The sequence below is a fragment of the Xenopus laevis genome, chromosome 1L, assembly GCF_017654675.1.
Source record: "Xenopus laevis strain J_2021 chromosome 1L, Xenopus_laevis_v10.1, whole genome shotgun sequence".
NCBI lineage: Eukaryota > Metazoa > Chordata > Amphibia > Anura > Pipidae > Xenopus > Xenopus laevis.
The window spans coordinates 123,757,196-123,777,544 of record NC_054371.1 but is presented as its reverse complement, the minus strand read 5'-3'; the positions used below and the strand labels follow the sequence as shown (position 1 = coordinate 123,777,544).

At 38.1% G+C, this 20,349-nt stretch overlaps 1 protein-coding gene across 2 annotated transcripts in view; it reads left to right on the top strand.

Annotated features, from left to right (window-relative positions):
* The window catches only part of shb.L (Src homology 2 domain containing adaptor protein B L homeolog), a 119,537-nt gene that overhangs the window by 86,495 nt on the left and 12,693 nt on the right, over nucleotides 1-20,349 (top strand). Inside the window, exon 6 of one of the 2 annotated variants that reach the window (XM_018257020.2) lies at nucleotides 6,618-6,754. The exons of the other annotated variant lie outside the window; for it this stretch is intronic. Within the exon in view, the coding sequence (XP_018112509.1) occupies nucleotides 6,618-6,681 (64 nt within the window). The 3' untranslated portion in view covers nucleotides 6,682-6,754. Of the gene's footprint in view, nucleotides 1-6,617; nucleotides 6,755-20,349 lie in introns of those variants that run through there. 2 annotated transcript variants of the gene reach the window in all.

Genomic DNA, 20,349 nt, shown 5'->3' with positions numbered 1-20,349 from the left:
AGGAGAACTAAAGCTTAACCAAAGAAGTAGGCTAGAAATGCCTAGTACATTATGATCTGGGCATCTGTACCAGCCCAAGACACCCACAACCATTTAACAGGGAAGATCTGTGCCTCCAACGATTCCCCAGTAGCTCCCCATCTTTTTTTCCGCTGATTCACTGCATATGCTCTGTGCTGCTGTCACTTACTGAGCTTAGGGACCCACTCACAATATACAGTACACTCACAATATATATATATATATATATATATATATATATATATATATATATATATATATATATACATACATATATATATATATATATATATATATATATATATATATATATATATATATATATATATATATATATATATATATATATATATTATAATTTTGATTCTGAAAGGTAACGGAAGCCAGTGCAGGGATTGACAGAATGGCGTGGGAGAGGAGGAGCGGTTGCTGAGATGTATGAGCCTCGCAGCAGTGTTCATTATGGACTGAAGAGGTGACAATCTCTGGAGGGGAAGGCCAATTAAAAGAGAATTACAGTAGTCTAGCCGTGATATGATGAGTGAGTGAATAAGAATTTTGGCAGCATCTTGGGTGATAAATGATCGTATTTTGGATATGTTCCTTAGGTGGAAGTGACATGATTTAATAAGTGACTGGATATGAGGAGTGAATGACAGGGCAGAATCTAGGATAACCCCAAGGCACCGGGCCTGGGGAGAGGGGGTGATAGTGGAATTGTTAACTATGATGGATACTTCCGGGATGTTACTGGTGTTAGTTGGAGGAAAGAGAACCATTTCAGTTGTAGAGAGGTTTAATTTAAAGTAGCTTTGCGACATCCAGGTAGAGATAGCGGACAGGCAGGAGGAGACGCGAGTTAGGAGTTCTGGGTTGAGATCAGGAGATGAGAGATAGATCTGAGTATCGTCAGCATAGAGGTGGTAGTGGAAACCATACGAGTTGATTAATTTGCCGATGGAGGAAGAATATATATAGAGGGAGAATAGTAATGGTCCCAGGACAGAGCCTTGAGGTCCCAGGACAGAGCCTTGAGGAACAGAAAGAGGTAGGGGAGAAGATGATACTCCATTGTAGGAGACACTGAAGGAAGGATTGGTGATGTAAGAAGAGAATCAGGACAGCGCTGTGTCACGAAGGCCAAGCCAATGGAGGGACTGGAGGAGGAGAGGGTGATCTACAGTGTCAAATGTGGCTGAGAGATCAAGCAGTATTAGTAGTGAGAAATGATTGTTGGCTTTAGCGGTTAAAAGGTCAGGCCAACCTCATTTTCTGTTTGATAATTTGCTACAACCCCTAAGCTTAATGTCTCAACAGCTGCTTAGAGCCCACTGAGATGTGAGTGTCGCAGACACGTTCCAAGATGGTGACCTCCTGTGATAGATTTGAAGTTCGGCATAATTGCTGCTATTGAGAAGCTGAAACCTTAGGCTGGTACCATAAATTCATTATATAAAATATGGCATTTTTAGCCATATTCATTTTAAGGGTTTAGTTCTCCTTTAAGCTGGCCATACACTATAATATTCGTTTGTTTGGTGAGGCCAGATCTTTTCTCCAAATATGCCCACCTTAGGTGAGAGATACTGGGCTTAATCACAAACAATCACATTACAGTGGTGGGAATATGAACCGTCGGAGTAAGGGCCGCATCAAGTAGCCAATGCAGTCCTTGATCCAATGGGAAAAAAGCCTGCCTGATCGATATCTGGCTGATTTTCTGCCAGATAGTCAGAGAGCCCGTACACAGGAAGATAAGCTGCCCAATCGGTCTAAAGCTGCCCAAATGGGTCAGTCTATACTGCCTAAGACTTATTGAAATGGCAAGCACCACAAGTCATCTGGCATCATCTACTAGCATATATATATTTATATATATATATATATATATATATATATATATATATATATATATATATATATATATATATATATTTAAATATATATATATATATATATATATATATATATATATATATATATATATATACGAGAGAGAGAAATAAGATACTTAATAATAATGAAATATGTAAAATTTTATCATAGTTCCTTAACAGTTTGTTGTTGACTGCTTAGAAATTATTTATTTTGTTTAGTATATTATTATTATTCTTTTAATTTGAAAGAGTTTAAACATGCCTTTCCTGTCACACAAATTTCCACCAAATCAGAAAAATGCAGGACAGTACTCAGGTCTGACAATTAGGATCTTAGTGACTGGAATGTTTGTGTCTGGTGCTGCATTGTACATTGCACATAGTGCTTATCCCTGCCTTTAGAGAAGATTAAATGTAGCTAAATTCCATGACTTCAAGTAATTACTATTCCTTCTGTGCTGATGGGTAATGACTGGCAGAAACTCAGGAACAAGAAATAAATGTAAACCCTATGTTTATAGAAGTAGTCTTTTCACCTTTAGACCACCAAAAGAACAATTAGAAAACTCTCCTCACCATTTCATGACTTCCCTGCTTAAAGGAACAGTAACACAAAAAATGAAAGTGTTTTAAAGTAATGAAAATATAAAGTTGTGTTGCCCTGCACTGGTAAAACTGATGTGTTTGCTTCAAAAACACTACTATAGTTCATATAAACAAGCTGCTGTGTAACAATGGTGGAAATTGAAAAAGTCTATATGGCACAGGTTAAATAGTGGATAACAGATAACATTATGTTCTACAGAGCTTATCTGCTGTATATCCTGAGCCTTTTCGTATTTGAATGGCTGCACCACATGGCAACAATGCATTATATTTGTATTACTTTTAAACACTTTATTTTTCTTGATGTTACTGTTCCTTTAACAAAGGACTGGTGCTGGACAGATGGGTCCCTTGGCTTATGCATTTCTATGGGTGTGCCTGTGCTTATAATACCCCATGCAAAAACTGTCACTTTAGGCTGTTTTAACTTTTATATATCTTAACATATGTAAAATGTGCTTGGTAAAAAATTATCTTGTACACTATACCATCATATATCTTTGAATCCAGTGTTTTCAAGTCACTGCTCAAAGCTCATCTTGACTTGTCTTGAGTCTGGTCACACATACTGTAGTACAGTTGTTACCTTATACAAGTTTAATGATTGGAAAAACTGTTTAGATCTAGGGAACGGCAATCAGTATATAAACTTTATGAATGTTTTATTACCACTTACATCAGGGTTTTTACTTTTTTTCTCAAGAGACCCAAGTTAAGTCTGGGAGTCGGCTTTGTGACCCAAAGTACTAGTTTTATTGTAATAGAACATTTCACTTTATCAAAGGGGTTCAAGGAGTTGTATTTTTCAACCTCCTAAGGGCTCTTACACATGAGCGTTTTGACCTGCGCTCCCCTGCGTTCCGTTTTTTGGCGTTCAGCCGCAGGGGAGCGCAGGAATAGACGCAAGTCATTATTTGAAATGGGGCTGTACTCACTCAGGCGCGTGTAGGCGCCGAACGCAGGAAAAATGCAGCATGTTGCGTCTGAACCTGCGTTCGGCGCCTACACGCACCTGAGTGAGTACAGCCCCATTTCAAATAATGACTTGCGTCTATTCCTGCGCTCCCCTGCGGCTGAACGCCAAAAAACGGAACACAGGGGAGCGCAGGTCAAAACGCTCATGTGTAAGAGCCCTAAAGGAGGCCAAAAGCCAAGGCAAATTACTTTGAATATGAATGTTTCCCAAATTGAGTGATTAGGGATTACTCACACCTGAGCTTTTGCTTCCATATCAACATAGTACACAGAGAAATAGTTACTCATGCAATAACTGTATGAGACAGGCAATATGTCAGATTACAGGAGCTACCCCTTACTCTCACTTACTTCACAGTCAACTCCCTTGGAGCTTAATCCATCCCAGGAAGTCCTTTCTTTATAGCATTTCAGTGTTCCCTTTTTATTGTCCCCTTATTTTCATTTTAACTAATCTCTAATTTATTATATTAAATTCTCTGGACAGGACCTGTACTCTATATTAGTGATGTGTGGGTGAGCAAAAGTCACCCTGCACCGGAGCCTAACGAGCAAAACCTTAACCCACACCGACCCTAACCTGCAAATCCAAGACAGGTAATCTTCAGAGGAGGGGTGCACTTCCACAGTCTTACCCTCACCCGACCCTAACACACAATATTTGCCCAAATTTTAATCCAACCCCGTCAAACTGGCAGTAAACTGTGGATTTCGGGTCAGCCCGCACATCCCTACTCTTTAGATATTAGCACTAACTTAGGACTCTATTGCTTGCCTCTACTAAAGCATTTTTCATAAGCCTATAGGACAGGAATATTTGGTGTTGTTACTGTTGTTATCATTCTAGGAAAGTTTCATTGTAGCAGATTCTAACTATTCCCTTTCACAACTGTGTTTTGCACTAAAGAATAAGCACTCCTATTTATTCAGGAATAATGATATTATTTTGCATTACAGTGAATTGCTGATTTTTGTTGATTTAAAATGGAGTGGAAAATAATTACATTGAGAGATGAATCCCATTTCCATAAAACATAATTTCCATCTGCCGGTGCCACTATAATGACTTTTCAGGGGAAAGATTTTTTCTGTATGGAAACTTGAAGTCAGCGGTTTATTACACTTGAATTATTTAAGCTTTGCGTTATGATAGGATGGGTATATGGTGCAAGGATTCTGCACTGCTACTATAAATTCACATTCCATTCAGCACAGTAGATTTCTGTAGGTTGTGTTTCTTACAATTTTATATTCACAGCATATATTGCGGAGCCCTGCCATAGGTCATTTGAAGTAGAGCACTTACAGTTACTAGTTTAATGTTTCCTGGTAATGTAACTTGACCTGTACTTTTGTAAATAATAATAATAATATGATAATACCCATGGGTATATTTATGAAAGGGAAAGGGAACATTATTCATACTATTCTCCAATAAAAAAAACTCCAAACTTATTTTGTAGTGCTTTCTCTCTCTTTAAATTGCATTAAACAAATCTTTGTTACCTTTAGCTGTGTTCAATCCTACTCATATTAACTAGGGTTCAAAACCAGAATTCCAAGCTTTTATTTTTGGCACACTAATTTGCATTGCAGTGTCATTTTGTTTAAAAGAAGTGTGTGCTGGGGGTGGGCCTAATTTTTTTTTTAGGGACTGTATCCAGTTATGTCTTTCTCAACTTTCTTATCAGTCTTCATGCCTTCTGATGGTGTTTCTGTGTGTGTGAAAAGAACAAATGCCTCACAAGATTCATGTCATTATAAGTGATCATCTACCTACAGTCTCAGGGCAGAGAAACACGGTCAGATTCGGGGAGAAAATCTCCTCTTCTTCAAGGCAACTAATCTCCCGGAACTGCCTTCCCCTGCCTTCCCGCTGGCTAGAATGAAAATCTCCGGCATCTCTCGGAAAACGAAGCGCTCAGAGTGCCATCCCGCCAATGATTTGCATTCTAGCCGGTGGGATAGCAGTTCGGGGAGAAGAGTCACCCCGAAGAAGAGGAGATTTGTCGCCGGGCGACTAATCTCCCCAAATTTAACCGTGTGTCTCTGCCCTTAAGTTGGCCATAGACAATCTGATAATGTTGTACAATATTTGGTGCGTGTATGGTGGGAGATGAGATGTCAGTAGGCTCGTCGGTCGGGCTAGCCTGAAAATTTTGATCAGGTGCCTTTAATGGGATAATGTCATGGGAAAATTTTTTTTTTTCAAAATGAATCAGTTAATAGTGCTGCTCCAGCAGAATTCTGCACTGAAATCCATTTCTCAAAAGAGCAAATAGATTTTTTTATATTCAATTTTGAAATCTGACATGGGGCTAGACATATTGTCAATTTCCCAGCTGTCCCAAGTCATGTGACTTGTGCTCTGATCAACTTGCAGTACAGCAGTAAAGAGTGTTTGAAGTTTGAGTGATATCACCCCCTCCCTTCCCCCCCCCCCCCCAGCCAAACAAAAGAACAATGGGAAGGTAACCAGATAGCAGCTCCCTAGCACAAGATAACAGCTGCCTGGTAGATCAAAAAACAACACTCAATAGTAAAAACCCATGTCCCACTGAGACACATTCAATTACAGGAGAAGGAAAAACAGCAGCCTGCCAGAAAGCATTTCTCTCCTAAAGTGCAGGTACAAGTCACATGACCAGGGAAAGCTGGGAAATTGACAAAACGTCTAGCCCCATGTCAGATTTCAAAATTGCATATAACAAAATCTGTGTGCTCTTTTGAGAAATGGATTTCAGTGCAGAATTCTGCTAGAGTAGCACTATTAACTGATGCGTATTGAAAAAAACATGTTTTCCAATGACAGGATCCCTTTAAAGACACCAGAACATCGGCCACCTTTAGTGCTGTATCATCAGATACAGGTAGACTTCTATTGTTTCTACCTGTATATCTGATGATTCAGCTCTAACACTTGTGTTTAAACAAGCAATCTTTCCTGGAAATGTCTATGGCCACCTTTAGTATCATGATTTATATCTGTTCTGCTGTTGAATGGAATGACTTTGTTGGATTAGGGAAGTGTGGGTGGTAAAAAAGGTTAGACAATGTGTAACAAATAAAACACTACCGTTTTAAAATGTGTACACATCAGCCCTGCCACTTGTCATGGATTTGTATTGTGTATTTCAGGTGCATTTCCGTCTTGCTGAAAGGACCAGTAAAACTAAATATGAAGATTATTTGTTTAGCTTGATTGACCTGACATGCCATCAGTTTTTGTCTATTATATGTAGAAGTGCTGCCTTTGAAGCCAAAGGCCTGGTTTATGTGACAGTGTGTTTGCATTTTCAGTCATCTTCTTTATATCTAAACAAAGCCCACCCAGTTGAGTGGGCTTAAGAAAATAAAAATGCATTACTTTCTCCCAAAACCACAGATATTTATTTATTATTTTAAATGCTCATTTATGGTCTTGCTATATCAGGGTGGTGTTTAGCGCTGGCACTGAACTAGTTCAATTCTGACAATTTGCATTTAAAAATGCCAAGAATGCTTTGATAAGTAACTATTCTTAAAACAGTTTTCTGACTGTTAAGTGTTAATGACTCTGATAACAATTTTAGCTGCTGAGAATCCATCATAATTCAGTAGTTGTAGTTTTAATAAATATGAGAGTATCTCTTTTAACCACCGCTTCTGATGGGAATTGTCATCATCAGCAGTTAGTTATAAGGACAAGGGCAGATGGAGCTTTGGCTGAGGCAGAGCCAATGCTCCATCTGCCTTTGGCCTAAGGTTAGTTAAAGTGGACCTGTCACACACACCTGAAAATCTGTATAATAAAAGTTCTTTTAAAATTAAACATGAAACCCAAATGCTGTCAATCATATATTGCTTGCTTCTCCTCTTTGCCTTAGGCAGGCAATTACTTTCACTTTCCATTCTGCAATTTCTAGATGTAACTGTATTCCTTACATTCCCCACATTCCCCCTTCATATCTAACATTTAATTTTGTAGCCAGTGCATGGGCATGAGTATCAGGTGCCCCATTTTGCTGCATAAACAAAATTTTGGCATGATCTAAAGCTTGTCTTGATAACAGTGTCCACAAAATGGCTGATGCCTATTTCAAGTGATTGTGAATTCCAAGACTAAAAGAAACAAGATTTAAATACATTATATAGTGTAAGTGAAGTTTATTTTGCTTCACTAACATCATAAAACAGGGTTTGGAATTATTGTTTAGGGTGGCAGGTCGCCTCTAATGCCTCTAAAAGATAACAACTCTACAGAAAATATATAATATTGTGATGAACATCTAAATCATCGGATTGGTTTCTTTTAGAGGATTGTAGGAAACTACCTAGCCCCCTGTGTACTGTAGTTTACCTGCATGCGTTTTTGCTAGACATGTTATATGAATTTCATTAGCAATGCCTGGCAGTTTTATCAACAGCACCAGACATAGGTTTACAGGTATGTGGATCAAGTTCTTACTATTTGCCACCATTTTCCCAGCTCCTCCAAAAGGCAAATGCGGTCACTAAACTGGCAAAACATCTGATTTAACGTTAGATTAAATTCCTTTCCATACTGCAGAATGGCATCCTGGCAAAATTGTTCAAATAACTGGGCCCATAACATGTGTACAGGCCCGAATTTGTGGGAAGGCCACAAAGGCCCTGGTCTAGGGCATCAAAGTTTTAGGGTCAACTTGCCACCTGCTTGCTGCATTGATATGGGGCTCTACCAGCTACAGTACTACGCTTGCTTTCAAACCTCCTGTTCCCAGTGCGGTAGAGCAATGTTCGGGTTGAGAAGAGGGTGTGGGCACAGCTCCCTAGCAGTTCTTACACATGGGCCTGTTTATGCACGTGGGGAGGGGTCAGAATGGGACCACAGGTCGGCCTAGGGACACATAAATTTGAAATCCAGCCCCGAATGTGTAGATAGCTTTGGTTAAATATTTGCATGTGCCGTGCTCCTTTTAGAGGTTAGACTATTTATACTGACACAGGAACATAATCAGAATGGTCCATTGGTATAAATACTGGCATTTAATTGTAGCATTTCCCTGTTCACAATGGTTAAAGACCATTTGGACAGAGCAAGTTGTGTCAGTGTTGGAATAACATACACAGAGGTTTGATACTTTATAGATAGAGGGTCAGCTCGGTTCATATGTTCCCAATGCACAGATGTGTCAATGAGATGCATTTCACTGTATATTAAGTGATGTGGCTTACTAATGTCTCCTGCCACTATTGGACTGCAATGAAGTTAGTGAAACTCCAGAGACATTTAATAAAGTTAGGGGAGTTAAACAGAAAATGGATAAACTGTATCTGGAATTGAAAGAGAACCAAGTCACTGTTCTCAGGATACAACATGTGCAATTGTACTTTTCCCTGGAAATATTGGCTCTGAACTGCAATCGGAGGTTACTTCTTAACCAAATAAAAAGGGGCACTTATGACATCAACATGCATGAGTAAAAACAATTTGCTAGAGTTATCAGGGGAGCAATAGGTCTTTTGTTTTCCACTAAATATCGTTGAATGAGTTCTGAGACCTCTGAAACCTCTGTTTATGAGCCTATATATTATAGCTAACCACTGCCTACAGCTCTCAGTTGCTTTAATCATTTTAATGTTATAAGCCATTCGGGAAGTAACATGAAGGATAAGTTAGGCAAGCTCAGAAGAGTTTATAGATTCTTTTTTTAAAGATGCATGATCTGTTAGACCTGGTTCCAATTACATGGACCTGTATGACATCAGCAATCGCTGGCTGCTGACAAGATTTTTGTTCCTTGATCTGACATTGTTCTGCCAAGCTCCTCTACTATATAATGAAGAACTGTCATTAAATAGACAATGCTGAACTAAAGAATTCATTTTTTTTAGTGTATCTATAGCTATAATGCAGTTCTGAGTCAACATTATATACAAAGCAAACTTGGTTGTGTGGAGGGCATCCTCAAACAGGAATCAGAGAAACTAAACTAGTTAAAATGAAGAATCTTTATTGTTCCTTGTTAAAACACACCATGCGAGCAGGCAGGGGAACAGCTTAACGCGTTTCGTGACCAAATGTCACTTCCTCAGAAGCTAAAGCGCCCCCCTACAGTTCTCTAGCATATAAAACCACTCTAATAAAAATGCAAATTAGATTAAGACCAAAAGTCACTAAACATATATCAATTGGTAAATCCTCATTAAATGTGTTCAAATGAACTCACAATAATATGGCAGCTAAGCAAACAGAGTGCAACAAAATAACCAAAGAAGGGAAAGAAAATCAAAAAATTTATATTATATTGCTTTTCCGTAAAATAAGTCTTGGAAGTCTGTAGTCAGTTAAATCATAAGCCATTAACGCAATTTATGGGTTCATTTTAAACTGTATTGCAAGATCTGAGTTGCTCTGTAGCTCCCCTACAAATGTCCCTAAGTCCAGAATGATTTCAGCATAGGGGGCCAGTTAACACAAATATTGGCCCAATGTGTGCAGTTAATACTAGAACGTATCCATCCAGCTTCTCCTGATGTCACTGTGGTTCATGCCTTTGTGACCGCACTGCATTGACTGCATTTGCAAGAAATTCCTGAAAGAACATGTTTGGACATCTTCTACAGAAAAGGATTAGCAGAAAAAAAGTATTCTCTCCCCACAGGCTGGAAAAAAGCATTTCCTTAACAGCTGGGGTGGCACCTGTTCCCTATCTTTGGACTAGATTGCCATTGAAAGGGAAGTATATTAGCAAATAAAAACAAGCTACATAAATATGCTAGACAAATAATGGCAAATAACAGGGAATAATATTAAAAAAATAATCCTATTGTTCACATAAGGTCACTCATTAATGACATCTGCTTACTTTTAAATCTTTTAGGTTTGACCCTTTTGATTTGGGGGCATATCAGATATTACCATCCTATTTTTGTAACTAAATCATTGAATTATTTAAAGAGACAGTAAGCCTTGTATGGTGGAAGAGTGCTGCTTGCAGTATTTCAGCCTGGAAATAAAGTAGAAAGTCTTCAGTGATAAAGGCACTATTTTTTATTAATTCTGTTTTGATATAGAAACATCCACGCCGGAGTGTGCAGATTGGATTTATGCTTTTACAGAAACATTGCTGTATCATTTCATGCATTTTTTAAAAACAATTTACTAGTTTTTTATGATTCGACTTGCTGATTTGTTTTACAATAGACCCATGAGAGCTTTTCTTTGCAAACTGAATAAACAAAAGTTATATTTCCGATGTTGCTTTTGGGTAACATACTATATTTTCTGCTTTTTTTTTTCCAGAACTCTGAATACGCTCTTTTTTGTTCAGCAACCTTAATTGCACTCACAGAGTTTAGCAGAATCCTTTAGGCTGTGTCTGTGTATAAATAGCCAGCGAAACACTTCCAATGTCAATCTTCTTGACAGAAATCTATGCCCTCAAACACTTTCTGTTGTTTATTATTTACAAATAAGACAAAACAAAGTGAAAAATGCCTAGTTAAGCTGCTAGATTAAAGAGGAAATATACAGTCACTGCAGTGTGTTTTGAAATTTGATTCAATAAACTGTGGGCAGAATGTTCAGGATTTCATGCTGGTACTACACTGTGAATTCTATATTTGTTCCAAATGGTTTGGTTTGTGTTCAACCTGAGAAAATTATGACGTGGGAATGATTAATGGGTGAACATAACAAGCCATTTCAGTCACCAGTCTTTGTTTTAAACTAAACCACCAGCTAAGAATAGCTGGTTGTATGATTTTATATTGCAACAGAAAAGTGAACTAAAATACAGTGTCCATGTCCAGTGTTTGTGTGCGCCAAATAGATGGCAAATCTTAGATCTAGTGTTTGTAGACAGTGGGAGGCAGAACACAGCTTCTGAGGGCCTCAGATGGATGTTATTAAATTTTCTGTAAAAGTCTTTTAAGATGAATTGGACATTGTCCCACTAGTTATTTAGAACAGGGCTATGGGGGGGGGGGGTGTAAGGGTGGCAAGGCAATATTGCATGTAATAATACCAACAGTTGCATGAGGTCAGTTTTGGATGCGTGGAGTGGGAAGTGTAAGTACTTCGCATGTGGCATTTTCCAGTCTGCTGAAATCAAACCAGATCTGGAATGAACTTTGTTACTGATACATTACATACAGGTAGCCTCCAACGTGTCTCTTTATTCGCTTATAATAGTCAGGCAACTTTCAAAAAGCATTTTTGAAAGCTTTGCAAAGTCTTTACAGATGCAATGTGCATAAAATCATATCTTGAGTCTGCTAACAGTATTTAGACTGTTTCAGTCTCATTTATTTGTGGCAAATATTTGTCACTTGGCTCCTCAAGTTGGTGCTTGACAGTCTGCATGTGGCAAAGGAGGAACTGTATATTTTTCACCTATGCTTAAGTCGTATGACCCTATATATCATACCTCCCCAATGGTCCCAATTTTTGCAAAGTTTCCTCCTCATAGCAACCAATCAGCAGGTAGCATTAAATGTTAGAAAACTAATTGGTTGCAATGGATTACTAGATCCAGGCAGACTTTACACCTTGTTTATTTGTTTGTTGTTGGTCTTTTGACTCTGCCAATCCATGGACTCTTAAGCTGGCCATAGAAGCAAAAATCTGACATTTTTCGCCCGGCAGAGACCGATCGTTTGGTCGATCGGACAGGTTAAAAGATTTCTGTCGGCTGCAGATAATATCTCTGCATGTATTGCCGATCGTACGATTGGGAGACTGTCACTAGCTTTTGTCAGACATAACTTTCGTATGATTGCTGTCAGGGACAGAACATCGGCTGATCTGTTGTTTTGTACTTTATTTGATCTGAATGGTTAGTGGCAGGTCGGGAGATGGGGAAGTCCGATCGTTAGTTGCTTTGTCCGATCGGATCTTTGCATCTATGGCCAGCTTTAAGGTGGCCATAGACGTAATAATTACGATCTTTCTTGGAAAAGATCTTTCCAAGAAAGATCGTTCCTTTTTAATTCACGCGTGTAGAGTTGAATCGTCAGATATACAGATAGAAACAATAGAATTCTACTTGTATCTGACACTTCAGCACTAACAATGGGCAATGTTTGGCTGTCTTCAAAGGCACCCAATCAAAATTTTCTGTCCAGCCTGATCGACGAGCCGACCGTTATCCAAGTCTTCTCCTGATATTGGTCGGCTTGTTTCCCACCAAACATGCACCAAATATCATACGAAAATTTGTTTCTTACGATATTATCTGTGCATCTATGGCCACCTTTACACTACTGCACTGCTGCACTACAGCAGGATTAGGCATTCTTAGCCAGAAGCAGTTGAAAGGTACTTGTCTTTCTTTTTTCATTGTTAGTAAGGAAATCCAATATTTTCCACAGTATACAAATAAGGAACACTGTTATATTAGTGCTAGCAAATATTTATAGCATTTCATATACAAGCTATCATCATAAAACTGTCATTATGTCATCAGCCACTGCCCTGTAATAAACTTGTCCTCATTTATACAGTGGTATGGCATTGGAAGTCAAGCTGCGTTATTAGAGATCACTTTCCATAAACAAAACTGCTTAATTGCTTTATTTCATTATTTATCAATAGAGAGTTTACAGTGACTTTTTTGAAGGCATAGATGAGGAAGATGCAGCTAATACTTTAACTTAATTTGTTGACAGTAAACAAAAGTCATAAACTGGGTCCTATTATACATCAGCTCATGTAAAGCTGTATCAGATTATAGCATCTGAATGGCACCAGTTAGGTCATTCTTGAGCAGCCAGTTTGCTCTTAGGCATTGGTTTTATGCAGGCAATCTCCTGCCTGCCTTCTCTCTGTATAGCTGCATTAATAGAACTAAAGGTCCTTTATGTTCTGACATTCTGTTCTATACTATATTCTGTATAGATACATTCTGTATCTATTCTATATATATATATATATATATATATATATATATATATATATATATATATATGTATGTATGTATGTATGTATGTATGTATGTATGTATATATATATATATATATATATATATATATATATATATATATATGGAATAGATACAGAATATATATATATATATATATATATATATATATGTGTGTGTGTGTGTGAATATTCTTTCAGGTGCTGCCATTTAGAGGGGATTTATTTCCTTACTGTTCCACTAAGCTCTTTGCAAACTCTCAGGAGATTGAAAAATAAAAAACAGCGAGAAAGATCTGGAGACGGCTTATATTTTTATTGCATCCATCTCTATATAATGAGGTAATGGTGTTATTGTATCTTGTTCTCCTGTAACAGAAGATGAAAAAAGGAATATGGAATGGGAAGAATGAAAGGTGAGAACAAGCTCTTATTAGAATTTTAGAAGGAGATATGAATTGTGATTTCAGAAATACAGTAATAATATATTTTACACAAGAGGCAATGGATATCTTGTTTGCATATTTTTTTTATTCTAAGCCAGAGGATGACAATGGATTCTTACAAAGTCACCAAACCTCTACTAGACAGCTTGGCTTGACCTCTTTATAGGACACTATAGGGGACTAAAGGGCAAATTTATGAAATTTCAAGTTGCAATTTTGCTGTTAACCATTTATGTGACCACAGAGGATAATAAATCACAAATGCAAATTTTAAAAAAGTCACTAGTAAAATGTACCCCTCATAAGTGTGATATATTATTTAAAAATAGTAATGTATACCTTGATATGAAATAGGACTAAGCATTTGACTAGTGTATCCAGTACATATCTGTTCATTGAAAGGGAAAGTATACTTATCTAATCAAGCACTATTTACATACAGTAAAAGGGAGACGTTAAGCAATAAGTATATACCTGTCCTGTATATATTTAGGAACAACCATTTTACATGCACAGAGTATTCATACAAGCAACCAGAAGGCATTCCATATGCACTTTTTTTTTTACTTTTGCTGCTTGTTAATGTTGGCTTTAAACCAGCCACTTTTAGGACAAAATTACATCCGTGTGAGATCTTTATTTAGGAAAGAACTTCACTAGTCAGTGTATGTTAACTGTGAATTAGTTCTGACAGAAGTGATCCTTCTGTGTACCACTTGGTCTTTAGCCGAAGCTCTCATCTTTCCACCATTTCTGTGCGCTTATGTAAAGAACCTTTTCTTTGCATTTGTTTTTGCTTCTAATCCAAATCTTCAGGTCAAGGAACAATTTCCTCCTACTGCACTCTCAGATATCACATTCAGTGCAAAGCTCAATATAAGATATTCCATGAACGCTTTGTCTATATTTAGAAGGGAAACTCTGAAGCTGTTTTAAAAATACAGTTAAAACTGTCTTAAGTGCAGCTGGCAAGCCTGTTGACATTTTAATAAAGGAAGGTGCCGGTTGAAATGTGTGCATATAAAATTATCAGCAGCTTTATACAGTGTTTTGCTCATACATAGTTTAATTTGTACCATGACCTTAATGTTACTGTTCTTGTTAAAGTAAACATTTAAAGTAGAGTGTTTTTACTCCTCATTATTGGTAAGGCAACCTGAGTGGGTGGTATTAAACCAAAAAAAATGCTCTACTAAATGTGACTATGGGGCCAATTCTCATAATGTCAGCTGACATGCTGTCTGATCTCCCATCACAATGTAATTTCCCAACAGGGTGCAGCAGTGCTCACTAACTTCATAAGCTGGCCTCCCATAAAGCATTCATTCTCATGTCTGCCGATTTGCGATCCTCAGCCAATCTCGGTATGGTACCTGTTATCCAGAATGCTTGGGACCTGGGTTTTTTTCTGGATAAAGGGTCTTTTTGTCATTTGGATTTCCATACCTTAAGTGTGCTAAAAATCATTCAAACATTAACCTGATAGAATTATTTTGCATCCAAAAAGGATTAATTATATCTTAGTTGAGATCAAGTACAATGTTCTGTTTCATTATTACAGAGAACATGGTAATCATTTTTTAAAATTTGAATTATTCGATTATAATGGAGTCTATGGGAGATGGCCTTAAATTCTGAGCTTTCGGGATAACGGGGTTCCGAATAACAGATCCAAAACCTGTGCCACAAGTATAATATCCAGGAACTATACATAAATCTTTAATTTCTTGCTTCTGTAAATCTTGTCGATGGATACAAAAATATTTCATTATTCCATTGTGTCACAGCTTGTTTTACGGATTAATATTCACTGTTATCGTGAGAGCTGCAGCAATGTACATAATAATGAGTCAGGGGACTACAGATCCCAGAAGTCTGTGCTCTGCAGAGGAAGTGATTGAGAGGAAGTCTTATAGAAAGAGGAGGAGAGGGCAAGGGGTCTGGGAAGGAAAGTGCATCTGAGGAGAAAGACTGCTGGAGATTGCTGCTAAAGGCTAGGTGTGTGGACACTGTAAGGGAGAGAGATTCCTCTGTCCAGTTTGGGAAGCAGACTGATTTCAGCCAGATTCATTCAAAGCCACTAGCCCAGTACTGAGAGTTTGGGAGTGAGACCTGCAGCCTCCAAGCAAGTTGCTAAGAATCACACTCCTGCCTCACATCTCAGTAGTAATTGTACAGCAGTACTGAGATACACGTAACCAATATGTCATTAGTGCAACAGCAACACTGCCATTGACTGTACAGAATATTTCCCTCAGACAAACTCTGCATTCTGTGGCATTTGCTACAGGAGAGACACACACTGCACCAAGGGCCACTGTGGAATTATTACTGCTGACTAATACAAAGTGGAGCACAGTAAAAGCTTTACCTAAAGTCAAAGATAACTACACTTCGGGGGTTATTTATTAAAATCTGAGTGTTCAAATCTTGAAAAATTTGTTTTTATTTAACTAGAAAACTTGAATTTTTAGAGGAAAAGTCCGGCCCGCACATCACTACATTCCACAACCTCACTGTGAACGAAAGTTCTTTTCCTCCAGTCTAAAGGGGTGGCCTCTGGTACGGTGATCCTCTTTATGGGTAAAAAGGTCCCCTGCTATTTGTCTATAATGTCCTCTAATGTACTTGTAAAGTGTAATCATGTCCCCTCACAAGCACCTTTTTTCCAGAGAAAACAACCCCAACCTTTACTTTTACTTTTTTTTACAAGGCACATCTGGCTTATGTCTTGGTCTTTATTTTAGGGCCTCCCAAATTTGCAGAGGTTGATCTGTTTTACCAATATTTATTGAAATTGTATATGAATTGGGGCTTCATGGGGCCCCTATACCTCCTGGGCCCCCTCCAGCAGGCAGGGTCTACTTCCTCTGTAGATACGCCGCTGGTGTGTGGCATGTAGGTGTGTGTTACAAAGTGGGCGTGGCCTCTCTTTTTTAATGTGCTACACACAGCAGGATAATGGGACCCATCAATTGGATCTTTACCCAGGGCCCACCAAGGCCTTAAAACGATCCTGCGATTAACTAATCTGCTTGTGTGCCATAAGCCTTTGTATGTCATAGTCACTTATATGCTGATTCCGAGATATGATCATGATATCACAAATCTGAGCTAAGCTGGAGCTTTCTGACACAGCCTGCTACCCCTACCTGTGTTCTGGGGAAGTCGTTGTCCTTACTGAGAGTGCTGTTAATTAAAGCATTGAACTTTGCAGTCCAAAAATGTTTTTCGCCTTGATCCCTACATATTTCTTCAATCTTGAAAGCCTAGTTCTCGCAAGACAAAGTATGTTAGCTGGTTTCTCAAGCATATCTGTTATGACTTTTCAGTTTATTTTGTTCCTTCTTGCATTATAAACTGCTATATGCTATGTCTTCAAAAGCAAAGAAATAATATTTTTGCTGTCAGGTGATTGTTCCTATATCTTGCTGCCTGCCAGTTAAACCTGTATTGATACCTAGCTGCTGAGCAGTACAAACAAGTTATGCCAAGAAACAATTCTTGGGATTTGTGTTTTTACAACAGTCAAACAAAGTAAAGAGGGGGTTCTATTAAAATAACTCCTCCCCAGTTCCATCAGACACAGTGTATAATTTATGTAACTTAACAAGATGATGTACAGACAGTTAAAGGGTCAGTAATACCACTAAACCAGTTATTTATAAACAGTCATTAAAAGCACGGCAAACATGCTTTCATATGCTCCCTTTATTATCTTCCTTCAGTATTAAGCTTTCATTTTCAAGCTGGGTGGGCAGTATTTCCAGCATTTTCCCTTTAACCCTGGAGGCCTGTATTCATGATGAAGTCATAAAAAAAACATTTTAAAACTTTTTTTTTAATGTATTGTTTGTGTTACCCTTTTAGTAAGGACTAATGCAATAAATGTTGCGCCGGAGGCTTTCTCAAAACACATGCTTGCAAGTGTAGTCCAGCTGATTGTGTTTTATAAGTCATGGCTTCCACCAACCCTCCATTAGTGCGGCTCCTAAGAGGAAACAGAGGCCACTGGCATGGGATTCGGTCGGGCACAGGATTTCCGACTGGCTGCAGTCTCTCACTTTCTCATGTACATCAGGGGCCCACTGGGTGCAGTTGCTGGGGGAGATAATGAAAGTCTGTTGCTCTGCTTATGGTTAATAGTTTGCAGCATGAATTATTGGTTTGTTCTATTCATGTTCTTTGGCTGAGAGGTCTTGTATAACTTAATTATAGACATATTAATGTTTTCCGGTTAAACACTGAGCAGATACCCGTTTTTTTTTGCTTCTGAAACATGCCGGAAGTTCCGTGCCAGACAAGAGACAGTTGACTGCTGACAAGTGTATATGATTCGGTTTAGGCTAGGGCACAGCGGCTGTAGTGTATTGACTCTGAAATACACTGTAAGCCTCTCTGGCATTGTGTGGGTTAAGCCAAAGACAATGGGCTAAGTGAAGCTTTGATGGAGACACTTTGATGTGCAATAAGCCGTAGCTGTGCCCATTGCCAGTAAAAGCAATAAATGTTTCATCCCCTCAGACCCTTTCAAAAATAACCCAATTTCCTGATGTACTTGCTAAAACTGTATGCCTTAAGCTGTGCAAGATTATAGAGGGCAAAGCCTGCTTCATTACAGGAAAATCAGAACATATGAGACTGAAGTGCACCAATCAATGTAAATAATATTTTGCCTTTCATTTGGCAGCAGTTCTTAGCCGCCTAGGCAAGGGTGGTACTAGTGGGTCAGGTTGGAAGAGAATTAGTGCTTGAGAATGTGTGGCACTGTGTTTTATAGAGTCATTGCATACTGCTTGCTCTCACTTAAACTTCCAACAGATTAAGTCTGCAGCTTATTGCTCAGTATATGGGACCCTCTGACGGGCTTCCCCAATGAATATCTGGCTGAAAGTTCGGCTGAAAGTTCAATCGGCTGGCCTTGAAAATCCCATTGGATTGAGGACCGCATCAATTGGATGATGCAGTCCTTGATCCGACCACTCATTGTGATCCGATCATTGGATCAATTGGATCAGCCTGATATTGCTCAGGTGGAAATATCGGAGAGAGAGATCTGATCTTTTGGTGACCTCGCCAAACAAGTGGATCTCCATATGTATGGCCAGTTTAAATTATTGGTTGTGTTTTTGTATGTCATCTGTGTATACACCCATTTATTGTACAGCACTGCAGAATATATTGGCACTTTATAAATATCTGTTAATAACACAAATAATAAAGATAAGTGACTGAAATAATTTAAAGTCAAGTTGTTGACAGGTACACTAATTTGATTCATCATTTCTTTGGAGCCGAGTTAACCTAAGAAATTTGTCAAAACAAAAAACTTTTTTTTTTTTTAAATGGTATGCACTTTGCTGTAAAAAAGGGAGATTTGTTCGCTGAAGAAGTTGGATTTTGTTTGGGTAAACTGTTATTTCCCCTAAATTAAGATTTGACAGTTAATAAAAAGTAATTTGTTTTCAAGAACATACTCGCTCCTTGCAAAAAAAAGAAAATAAGTTTGAGATTCCCAGACAAGCTCAGTGTCAAACCACATTAAGCAAACATGAACCAAAATTTGTAGCTGCTGATAAATGTGCATAATATATGGGGCTTCCAATAATACAGCAATCAAGCTCTCATTAAATGGAGAAGCACAGGAGCTGAATGCTCTATGGGGAATACTGCAGGATTTCTTTGAACTTTTAAATAGCTGTTTATTGATCAAAGCTAGATGCAGAGAGGATGGAGGAAGCAAACGTGTATTCTTTATATACATAATTGATTTTTAGATTTATCCATTTATCATTGCTAAATGAAGCTATGTGATTAAATCAATACACGACAGTGTAAATTTAGAAATGGATGTCTTGGGATGTAATCTGGTGGGATAGCAGTGATTTCTGCATGCTCCAAAACCCAAACAGACAACAAAGCACGCCGAATGTTGTTTAGAATGCCTCTTAATGGGGTTGCACAAAATGGTGTTCAAAAATCTGCAAGGTACAGGGTTGTGACAATGAGGACTTGTTTACCAATTACTTTGCCAGGTTAGAGCTGGAAACTGTGATTTTCTGTCATCCCAGAATGAGAGCAGAAGTACAGTGCTGAACTGTCACATAGGGTTGCCACATTTATGGAAAAAAACAACTGGTATCTCTATAATGATTTATTTTCAAATGATATTTCTGTTTGATATACAGGTATATGCAAAAATGGTTTATTTAAAGCTAATGTCCACATTTTGATTGCAGATCTCTCTTGCTATGATTTTTTATGTGTTTGTCCAGGCTATTGTGTTTAAGGGGTTGTTCACCTTTAAGTTTGCTGCAGAGAGTAATATTCTGAGATGATTTGCAATTGGTCTTCACTTATTATTTGTGTTTTTTGAGTTATTTAGCTTTTTATTCAGCAGCTCTCCTGTTTGCAAGTTTAGCAATCCGGTTGCTGGGGTCCAAATTACATAGCAACCATGCTAACCATGCAACCTAAATAGAATGATAGAGTATTAAAAAGTAGCAATAACCGTAAATGTGTAGCCTTATAGAACATTTGT